Consider the following 12,143-nt stretch of genomic DNA (forward strand, 5'->3'; position numbering starts at 1 on the left):
AAAAGGTGTAACATGCTTTGAAATGTCTTAGTTAAGACTAGTAAGCAACACTTATGAAAAATGTTTTTAAATCTCAGGGTTCAAACTACACAGGCCCCTTTTCATAGACAAGCTCTGTTGGCCACCGAAACAGCAGAGCACGACCGCTTCCTTCCCGAAGGAGGAATCTTCTCTCGATAGCCACGCGCTGGCACAGACGAGGCGCTGGAGGAACCTGCTCAACTGGCGACCGAAGGCACAGCACAGAACACTCTGGCTTGGCCTTTCCCATCTATCTCCCACAATCCGGAAAGCGAGTTTTTATCTGAAGACGATGTATGGTCTAGCCAAAGTCTGTGATACAGTAAAGTAACAAATGTCTATCTTGTCACAGATCATTATTTTCCTTGGTATAGACAGACTTTTCTAGAACTGTGCAAGCATCTTACAGTGCATTCTGATGCCACCCTTATTTGGTGGCCAGCATGCAGGCTGCATGAACTTATGAGAAACAGGATGAAAACGCTGAGAAGTACTGGGAGAAGTAAGCGGAGTGGTTTTTAACAGGCACATAGAAGTACAATGAGAAGCGAGTTTGCCATTGGTGAGAGTATGCTTGTCAGCAGGCACGACAGTGTCACGTTAATCTCTGCTATGTCACCAATGAAAGCACCAGGCAGGAAATTAACCTTCTCCCGAGATCACACAGCTAGAAATGCTGCAGCCAAATTTCACACCAGGTTGGACTGACTCTGTGGTCTTCACTTCTCTTGGTATAAAGTATTACTCTCATTTTTTACAATTGTAAAAACCTAAACAACGTAACTAAAGAAATCAATTACACATTTATATGGAAATCAGCATATAAACATGCACTAAGATAAAGATAAACTAGCAAAATACTGGGGGAGTTAATGAGTACAAAAAATCTCACCAATTGCTTTCTTTAATGCTTCAAAGGTAATTTCTTCAGTGTTACTAACCTGGAGAAAAGGGATTTTAAGTAAAATAGTTAAGAAAGGTCGATATAAATAATACTTTCATGCAGTTACAAGTCATAGAAGAGCTTTTACAAGATTTTTTCTTCTCTGTGTTGGCGTGATTTGTAATTATACTCCACAAATGTGACAACGGTGTACTTTAGGGGTTCCCAAACAAGTCCACAGGCTATCACAGGGCTGGCGGATGCGCATCCTGGGCCCCCAAGCAGCGCTGAGTAGAACCAAGCTGCAGTGGGGGAAGTGCGACGAGATCGGAGTGTTCCCCCCCCCCCCCCCCCGACGGAACGGCTTCATAGGCACAGTGCTTGCAAGCACCCCAGGCAGAGGTTACGCACTAACTGTCTCAGCCACGTAACCAGTGAGAAACGAGTTCTCTAGTCTCTGTAAGTTTTGGCACCTCATACTGCTTACAAAGCGAAAATAAAATAATCCAAAACTGTAAACAGTTTAAAAGCAAGAATCCCTCCTTTGCAAAGTGTTCAGTGAGAACAGTTCACCGACAGCTTAAATGACCACGTTCTGGATCTTCCAAGGCCCACCACCAACTCTTATGCTCCAGAAACCCCTCTGACTGGGGCTCCCCCATCTCCCTAGCGCTCGGAGACTGACTGGGGCTCCCCCATCTCCCTAGCGCTCAGAGATGTGCGAAAAGTGCTTTTTGATGAAAGTAACACCCGGTGGTGCCAGCACGTTTCAGGAAGGATTGTTTTCAGGAGGGATAGTAGATCCAGCGACTAGGTTCTCTCTGAATGAACATGAAGAAATGGGATGTGAGTACTTGCCTGGGCTCTGGTCATCCCTAAGTTTAGCTCATGGGCTTCCTTTGCTAAGTCTAAGGCAGCGAGACTAAGGAGAGCAGAAGCCTGCGCTCTGCGCCTGCGCGGCTGCAATGCAAAGGCTTGAGCGGAAGCCAAGCGGCACAGCTCCCCTGCCTCGGCTTCCTACTGAGGCTCGGGGTTGTAGCTGAAGTCACATTAAACTTGGGGTCTCCGGTGGCTCTGTTCTACATGTCTGGAGCAGATATATAAGATGAGGCTCTGGCTGGTCAAGTATTTGTATCTAGAAGCAATCAAGTACCTCAATGAGAAAAACAAAACGGTGGTTCTGTAACTGGTTAAGAGGATCGGACTTCCGACCAACCACCACAGCCCAGGAGAGAACACCAGGGACTTGCACTTACTACCTGTTCCATCTGGACAGGTGAGAAGCCAGCGCGCTTTACTTCACAGATCCTCTTCCCGGTTGCTTACTGTCCTTAATTCAGGCCACGATGACTGTCTCCCAGCATCCAGACCAAGCCGTCCTGCCCCTGCCCCTTTTGGTAACCTCCTCTCTCTAACTGGCTCTCAGTCTAACTTGCTCTGCCTTCAGAACAGAGTCCTGCTGCCCCTGACCCTCCTCTTCACCCCGGCCTGGCCACTCCAGGTCCTCAGAGGGCTGTTCAGGCGACTGCAAGGCTCTCCCCTTCCAGTCACGCTTCTCAGTGACTGTGTGAGGCAGCTCTGAAACGACTACCTGAATTTCAGTGTTTCCCTGCTTCCTACCCAACTACATGCAAAGTCCTTAGGCTGGTAATAAAAACCTTCTATAATTTGTCTTCAATCTTGTTTCCCCAGATTCCCCTTTATGAACCCTATTTTTAAAAAATTGCTTTATAATAGTGTTTAATGATTCATATGTTTCATACAATGGAGCTGCTAAAAACAAGCCAGCTACTCCATTTGGTGCTCAGCTAAACTAGAATCTGCTCCAACTCTACCTGGCGTGCTGGAGTCACGGAAAAACAAGGCAAAGGCACCATCCCCGAAGAGTTTCCAGTTCCTCTTATGTATGACTTTTGCCTCATGTGATTTATAGCTCTGACCTAGACTGTACAACACCCTTGGGCCTGCATAAAATCTGCGATTCATCTTTTTCCAATCAGTTCTAGGTCACTTCCACGGGCACTTCGGTAATTGTGTGGCACCCGGCACAGCAGGCCCTGACCACTGTTACTGACCTTAGGATCATTGTTTGTTAGCACACATGCAGGAATGTTCAGTTATAATTGGGAAAAAGGCAAGAGTATACATGTACCAGTATAAAATAGATCTGTTATTTGTCCTAGAATACACAATAATCCTGTTCAGCCAACTGTTGCTTAATTTTGTACAAAGAAAAAGTGAGTATACATACCCTCTCATCCATTCCCCCAAATAATTAAGCACTGACTATCATACCTCTTAGAGAAGAATGAGTGGTGATTCGAATCTCACATCCATTATGCACTGAAATCATGCCTACAGTGCTCAGAGAGAACACTAGAGGTCAAAGGTCATGCCTACAGTGCTCAGAGAGAACACTAGAGGTCAAAAGTCATGCCTATAGCACTTGAATCTATTACTCAACTGGTAATTTTATCTCAGGAGGCAGGCACACCTCCATTACATTTTAGCCATTTATCTTTTTGAAATAATTAAAGAGTTTTAGGAAAAGTTAACATGTATATACTGATAAATAAGGCAATTGTTAGAAAAGCGAGTCACAGTAAGCTAAGGTTTGAATGGCAAATGTTGGAACTGATATACCTCGAGTGGACCAGATATCTCAACAGACTATAGTGACACTGTGAGTTGTATCTAGAGAAGACACAAGCTTGCTATGATCTCCACCTAAACAATCTTCTGACTTTGTTTTTAAGTTATAAATCTAAAAGCAGATATTAGTTAGATCTGAAGACTGAGCTTATGTATGTAAAATTTCAAATAATTTTGATTAAGTATTAGAGAACTGTTTTTAAATGAGCAATTTTCTTAACTGATCCACTATTAGCTAATGTACTTGTTCATGGTTTGATATTTTGCTACACCATTAACTGGTGAATACCTAACTGACTCAAATTTCTCCTACCCTCACCATGTAATTAGTTCTAGCCTAGAAGGTAATTTCTTTTGTCTCCTGGTATTTGAACAATCATTCCTAATATGCAAATCAGATTCCATAACGGTCAATGGGTTTGAAACTCTAACCAGCTCAAGGACATCTTTTAGTAACCAGTTTACTTAACTTCTCAAATGCTCAGTGGGAGGCTTGTTTGACTTTGGACTCACAGTAAAGAAGGGTCTTTAACAAGTTAATATATTAATGGATTAATGTAAAGTTCATGTTCAAGAATCTTCCCTCGACCTTTATGCAAATGTCTTTTCAGTTCATTTTCTCAAAGAAGAACTGTTTGTAACAGTTTGAAGGGCTTTATATGTATCTTTATATGTATCTTTAAATACAGTTAAAAGGAAAATGGAGTAATACCAGTCGATAAAATAAGTTATACTCTTGACAAAATAAAGTGTATAAACTAAGGCTTAAGATGATTTTCTTCCCTCAAAATGTAACAGCACCAAATTCAAAATCATTACAAGACAGAGCGAGTAAGATACCCTCTTCACCAGCAAGGAGAACAGAAATTAAAATGGCTCAGAAGAGGTGAGTTTGGGAAGATGATTTTTCTGGAGCCTTAAATTGGCAAGAAACTTTCAACCAACCTCAGAGCCCCGAGTCCCACAAGGAGCACTAACTGCCTCGTGATGCCCTGCAGACAATTTCTTAATGAAATGGACTAGTTCTCCCCGATGGGGAGATGAACAGCACAGAAGATGCATGTTAGTCAACTGAACCCTGGCCCCCAAACCGTTTGAATTCTTGAGGACAAATTAACTGGCGGGGACTGAGGGGGGACGAAAGAGGAGGCTGAGAAAGCATGAATTCAGACAACTTCCTTCCCCTTTTCTTAGATGGATATTCTTTTAATGATTTATACTGTACAAATGAGAACAATGAAGTCCCTAGGAAGGCAAACAATGGATAAACCAAGGAGGAGGCTGACTTGGCATGCTGGCATTGCGGCACTTTTACTCGACTATCAAAAAGTCCCTGGTGACTGTGTGGTAAGTCCAGAGAGTGCGGCTGCGCTTCTTCCTACCACTCGGGAGGTTACACTCTCGTGCGCTAGTGAGACAGGAGGAGAGCGTTACATCTCTGAGGGGTCAGGTGAGGCCCAGCCCTTAAGACACAGGTCAGTGAGACAGCCTCACCAACGCTATGCTCATTACACTTACTTTCTAAAGTGATAAAAAAATGTCCCTCACAGAAGAAGTTTTGAAAGTTTTAACGTTGTGAGCATCTGAAGTATCTATTTCCATTTATTCTCATAATTTGTGTTTCATAAATCTTTAAAAACAGGATCTAAAGGCCTCCTAATTTAATGATAGGTCTTAAGTGACATTTCTTTCTTATAAAAAAAATCTTACTTGGTTCTGTTTTCAGTTCCTGTTATTACACTAAGTTACATTGTAAAGCCTAGTATCATACATGTTACATTATGTATCTTTATAAATAGCCAAAATGAGTTTAGTAAAATACATTACAAGTTCGTTCCAGGCTGAATCAGATTAATTTCTACTACAATAAAAACTGCTGATTTGGGGGTAATTAGAGTTACATTTGCTCCTACTTGAAAGCATGGAGGGCAAAAAATTCTTTTAAATTGATGTCTATCCCAAGACAGCACTGAGCACAAACTGTCAGCAACTCACCACGTCGTCCGAAGGGAGGCTGCCGGGTAGAATATCCACCTGAATGGACACGGTGTCCACGATACTTTTTCTTCTAGAAAGTCGATCTTCATCTAAAAAAAAAGCCCCCTGTTATATGCCAGCAAGAAATGGTGTGTCATTTATAAACAACATGCTTCAGGTTTCAAAACACTTCAGACAATTAAGACAGTGGTTTTTTTTTGCTTTTTCTAAATATACAAGGCACCTGTTCTCAGACCCACACATTTTGTGATGCAGCCACTTTATAGCCTGGGCCATTCTAGCTTCCTAATCCCACTTTGATTATCCGTGGTTTTATTCCCGAGGGGGAAGAGTGACGGACTAGGGAGGCGAGGATAATGAACCAGTTACTTTCTTACTGACCACCTCTCCCTCGGGTTGCCTTCCAAGGTAGTGATTGATGCCACTAATCGAATTTGGTAGTTGACTCTTTTTCTGGGCACACAGTAGGATTGCAATTATATGGAAGATACGCAGTTAGAATCTGAGCACCAAGGAAATTTTTTCCTGTTTCAAACCAGTAAGGAGCTGCGATTGTGCCATCACAGCCTAACTTGGGCAGCGTTCTTCACTGTGGCACTGCTGGCATTTTAGGCCAGGTAACCTGTAGGACCTGTCAGCGCACTGCAGGATGGTCAGCAGCACGTGGTGATAACTAAACATGCCTCCGGATTGGTAAGTGTCCCCTGGGATGAGGAAAATCACTCACTGAGAACCACCGGCCCAGTCCATTCGACTGAGAACAGACCTTTGTACAGTTGTCCCTATGTGCCTCCATCATGATACAAGCTGTTCAAAGCACTGACCACATTGCTCTCCAAGCAATTCTACTCCTCCCCTGATGAATTAAAAAGGCGCTCTGGGCCTCTCGTCAGATCTTACATAGTAACTTCCACTGCTCCTGACTGATCTAGTGTTCAAGTCCGAGTGCCTTTCCTACAACCTGAGTCTTGTTAGCTCACCTGCCTTCCATACCTTCCTACAGACAGAGACCTCTCCTGGAACTCTTCATTCCCTGCCCTGGACCACCCCCCTGCCCCAAAGATTCGTATCTTTCAGGCCTAATCACATATATCACTTCCTTAAAAACCTTAACTATCACGTACCCCTCTTTCTTCTAGCTACGAAAATTTACTCTCAGTTAGGACTGGTCTTCCCTTCAGTCACTGTCACCTTCCACCCCCACTGGGCCTTGTGCAGACACGGAGTTAGTGTCTCATCTCCCCCCCAATTCCAGAAATGCAATGACCGACGAATTTGGGTCTGTCATGCAGGAGTCACTCGGTTCTGCTCTATGAAGGCCAAGGGATGGAACCAGCACCTGCTCCACATGACAACTGCTCCTGCACCGAGTTCTGCGAGTTTTCAGGTCACTGTTTTACTGCCGGCTAGTAGCGAGCTCACCTAAGACACTGCATTCTTTCTGTTTCTCCTCCATGATCATGTGCTTTGATATAAATTAGCAAATATAATGGAACCACTACAAAATAGTATGTGATTATCATGCCAACTTGCTTGTACCCTCCAAGCAGGCCAATGTCCAAGGTCTCACTAGAACGCAAACTGAGCGACACACAGCCTACTTCACCAAGAGCACGAGAAGAATGCCTCGCTTGACATACGATGGCTGGGGGTTGCAGAGAGAGTCAAACTGAAACCTAAGACAGAGGGAAAGAGAGGGACGGGCAGGAAAGGGATCAGTGGGGGCAAAATCAGTGAGAACAGAAGGGAAGCATTGAGGAGATAGAAAAAGAGTCAAAGTTTTAAAAGGAAAGGAAATAAACTTTAATGGGAAACCATACACATATCCTTGAGCGTCTGACCTGTATAGTCACCTGCTTAGAGGGCTGCAGCAAAGCCCAGGTGCACAGCCGGCACCTTGTCCATCTGCACAAACGTACTGTTCCTAAATCAGAGTGTCTGTTCCTGCGCTGCCTGGCATGCCTGCTGAGATGCAGCCTCGCCCCCTCCTGGACCGCCCTGCCCTCCGGCTCCAGAGAATGCCCTGCCGCCATCTCAGAGTCTGAGCACACAGCCTGGGAGACGTTTGCTTCCCTCCCCCACGGGGGCTGGGGCAGTCCCAGACACTGCTGACTGCGTCCCTTCCATTTTCCACCGCCTCCCTCCCATATCCTCAGGTCTGAACAGGGGCAGGATTTCAGAACCAATGCTTAGAGCTGAGCCTCACTCCTCCCGTGCTGCTCTGCTGCCACCTGGTGCACCCACACGTAGCGTACACACTTGACCCAGACGGCTAAGGGAGAAAGGAGTCTGAATGCAAGTGGCACAGAACTGCATTACATGGAACTTCCTGTGGTTATTCAAAAGTTAGATATAGAAACTGTCTTCAAACTGTATACACTAAATCATAAATGCGACCTGGGCTAAAATAATACTCAGATTCTATTAAAGAGCTGACTGGGGAGAACAAAATTTCACAAATAACTTATCTTCACAAAACTCAAAATGTCACAGTTTAATGCCGATATTACTTACAAAGATATGTTTTGGTCCTATAGAAAAGCGCAAAATTCCACAGAATTAATGCATACAGGGTGGGGCAAAAGTAGGTTTATAGTTAAAATACAAAGAAATAAATATAAATAAATAACTAGTAAATTATAATGTAAGAATAAACTGTGTTTTGCATTACTCACAACTGTAAATCTACTTTTGGCAACCTCTCTATTTATAGAATAAAAACCAACCAAAAATCATGGAATAAAAAGTAATAACCAAGTTGTTTAATTTCAGCCTTCCTATCCTCATTTGTAAACAAAGATAATGCTACCTCCCTCACTGAACTATTTTAAAGGTTAAATAAATAAGTGAACATGAAGTACACATCACAGTGCCTAGCACACAGCAGGTGCCTAATAAATGGCAGCTGCTATCATGATGATGGTAGTGTATATATGTATATCTATTTCTATATCTACCTCCAATACACACACACACACACACACACATGCACACACACGCGCGCACACACACATCTATGTCACACAACAAACTAAACGTGTTTTGGTTTTTTTTCTTCAGTATGATGTTCTTAAACCCCTTAATTTTCAAAATTATCACCTGATGGTTATAGAGCCAAAGAAAAACACAATGCCCGACTGACTGTCTCACAAGAAGCATGCATTCTGCACTGAGGCAGGGCACACGCACCACAGACTGCTGTACACCACCCATCTTTACAAATCAGAGAACTCGCACTCTGACTGCTGCATTATATAACCAAGTATTGAAATGTTTGGAATTCTTCCAGTCAGTGATAGAGAGGCATTAAGAAAGGAATACAGCTTTTTCAGGGATGGGAAGAAATGAAAAGAACAAACCACCTGTTTAAAAAAAAGCACCAGAATGTTCACTAAAAACTGTTAAGAGTTAAAGGATCAGGGTCGAAGGAAAGAAGCAGTGCAAATTAACTACGGCTATGGGGAGGCAGAGCAAAATCATAAGGGAACTGGTAGGTGTAGAAGGTGCGCAGGCACCGGTCCCGCTCTAAAAGGCAGGTCTGATTAAGCTACTCTCCTACAGGATGGGGGGAAGGGCAGCCAGACCGACGCTGGGTTTACCTTCGTACTTGTGCCTGGGCTTAGGAGGGTTTTTGCCTGAAGGAAAGAGAGCTAAAGCCACACAATAAGAATGAAATATTTTTAAAGTCTTTTAAATTACAATGCTCTACTGTTTTATTCTTAGCATTTTTATTTCCCCAAGGAACTCATGCAGAATAAAATCTTGTATAGCACAGAATATAAAATAAAATGCAAAAGAATTCGCTAACATCTCAGATGCTACGAACAACTATCTTTGTAATAAATGTATGTATTTTGGATCTACATTATACAAAAAGATAAGTATTTATAAAGATTGTGCTACCTTTAGTGATTATTCCATAAAACCACCTAACTTAACTCAAACAGTTCTCTTATACAACAAAGGTTTCCCCAAAGGAAGAACTAGTTCTACCAAATTTAATATTTATATAATCACCAAGTGAAAATGAAGGCGGAAGGTACTGTTTGGTTTTAGTATCTAAAGTAAAATTTGACTGTAAGACACTATGCAGTTTTGCCAGGAAGCACTGCAGAATTACTGTGGTCAATGACAAGAACAGAGGAAATAAATAGTGCATAGAAGAAAGCATATTCTTAACTCACAACGTTTCAGACTTCTTTGCACAGCAAATGATCTGTACTCTTTCACGTGACCAAAGTTGCCTAATTCATTAAGCTCAATAAACAAAATTAACTAATTAAACAATTTTCACCCATTTCCATAAAGTTAAACACAACATTGGTTAATGAGGAAAGATCTCACTTTCCTTCTTTGTTTAAAGTATATTATTATTTAGTACAACTATAATAATCACTTGAAGATTAAATCTGTTCATGATAAAATCACATACAGGGGTGGGCAAAAGTAGGTTAATAATAATACAATAATTAATAATAAAAGAATAACAGTTTAGCATACTTACAACTGTAAACTTACTTTTGCTCATCCCTGTATATACCTTTAGAGACTTATTAAGTTTTCAAGAGGAAAATAGAAAAATACAAGTAACCACCCTGAGCATTTGTAAAGCTGTGGTACAGTAAATATACAAACTATTTTCATCGCTGAGAATGGAAAAGTTATTGAAACATCACTAGAATGAGAGCTCTAATCAGCCTCCACTCACCTGTGACTTGTGGTACATATGGCACTGACAATCTCTCAACACTATAGCCACTTCCACCTAGTGACTCTGCAATCTTGTTGGTCAAAAAGTACAAACTTTTGTCATGTTTCTCCAAAGATTTTGGAAGCCTGTCAGATTGATCAAACAAAAGTAATTCGGTGTTATTTAAATTACCGTGCAAAAATAAGTTATCATTCAAACATTCCAGGTCAAAGCCTAAATATTATAAATGAACTGTAATTAGCAATAGGCATAGTATAATTTAGAGGACTAATTTGAGCTCTTTAAAGCAGGACCATTCTGCTGTGACTCATTCCCCAATAGCGGTGAGGTCAGGCTTACATTGTCCTGTTGGTATTCACACATTACATGATAAAGAGGACTAAATTCAGCTTTAACTTGCAAGGTGATTAAAACCTACTGAGAGAAGAACATAAACATGCCGTCTGTGCTAGTTAATGAAAAACCGCATGGGCCGGCAAGTGACAGGAAGCACTTGCCCAATCACATAAGCTTCTCTTTCCTATCAAACGGCCTAATTTTATCTTATGTTGATGCTTTCAATAGAAAACCGCTTTTAGAGCCCAAAAGTGTGAAGAGCACATTGTTCATTTATTTTTTGTTTGAATAGCAAGAAAGAATGTAGTGTATAAATTATTAATTTTCCTTAATATAGTCTTTCTCCCAGAATTTTATGAGTACTGTTATCTATTATGGAAAATCTTGAACAGGATATTGTATTTCTTTAAAGGAGTGTTCATTTATATGAGAACATGCTATTTAGGAGATATATCTCCATATTAAAAAGATAAATATTTTTTAATCAAAGATTGATCTACGTTTGCACAAGCCTATATTTATCATGCATAAGAACTTCTATGGCAAGAGAAAGAAGTGAGACAAATTAAATGCCAGAAACACAAAACATGATTATTATAAAACACCAGAAAATTATTCTCAGCAGCTGATTCCTTTATAATCACTGACTGTTCTCTCAAGTCAGCACCCCGCCTTAAAATGTGAAGATTTAACATACGTGCACTTATCTCTGAAAACGTGCTCTGGCAGAAAATAAGGGGCTTCCATTGTCCGCATTTCAATAACCTGAAAAATACCCAGAAACAAAATAAAAATAGAAAACCTCTCTTCTCAGGACCCTGCTATGAAAACATGGAAAGCTAAAACAACAAACAAAAAACAGAAACAAAAACTAAACATATATGAGAAATACCATCACTTTATTTTTAAATTTAAACTATTCTTACAGCCCAAATGCAGAGTTCATTTTGTTTTTACATTTTACATTATTTTTAAAATTCACCAGGTAACAAAATCATGACAATAAAGTAATACATGTAGTAAAAACACAATGACCCGTTACACCTGATTAAACCTACTGCAAAGGGTCAAAACACGTATGTTCTCAGCTGCCTCTGCTTTGGAAATCCCTCACAAAGCACCAGCCCTCAGCATGCCCCAACCCCGTGCTCCTTGGGCAGCCCTCAGGAGAGGGCTCAGTGCACGGGAAGTCTGGCTCCTCCGTCAACTGTGAGCAACCTAAGGGGTAACTCTGCTTTCACAGCATTAAATATTCACTTGTTTAGTGAATGAATGAGTTCTATTTCTTAGAATGCACTAAAATCCAACATTTTAGTAAGGACTGAGAGATGTACTCCCAATTCCATAAGATGAGGTTCCCCTAAAATGTTTTTAAATCATTCAAGTAATTATTTAATGAGTTACTGCTGAAAAAGCCAAATATAGTCGAATGACCAAGAACAAATCTCTGAGAACAAAGTTATTCAACTTTTGAGATGTGGCTCAAGTAGACTAGTTTAAAACAATAACAACAAAAATAGTAAAATTTAAGAAAATTTAGAT

General features: G+C 41.2%; 1 protein-coding gene across 1 annotated transcript in view; it reads right to left on the bottom strand.

The window, feature by feature from the left end:
* The window catches only part of EFR3A (EFR3 homolog A), a 56,739-nt gene that overhangs the window by 1,330 nt on the left and 43,266 nt on the right, over nt 1-12,143 (bottom strand). The window contains exons 18-21 of the mRNA XM_081111107.1: nt 11,299-11,366; nt 10,263-10,390; nt 5,552-5,643; nt 914-962 (exon numbers count right to left, since the gene is read on the bottom strand). Coding sequence (XP_080967233.1) covers nt 914-962; nt 5,552-5,643; nt 10,263-10,390; nt 11,299-11,366 — 337 coding nt within the window. The remainder of the gene's footprint in view (nt 1-913; nt 963-5,551; nt 5,644-10,262; nt 10,391-11,298; nt 11,367-12,143) is intronic.

Source organism: Myotis nattereri (assembly GCF_964212035.1).
Source record: "Myotis nattereri genome assembly, chromosome: 17".
In the NCBI taxonomy this organism is placed as follows: domain Eukaryota; kingdom Metazoa; phylum Chordata; class Mammalia; order Chiroptera; family Vespertilionidae; genus Myotis; species Myotis nattereri.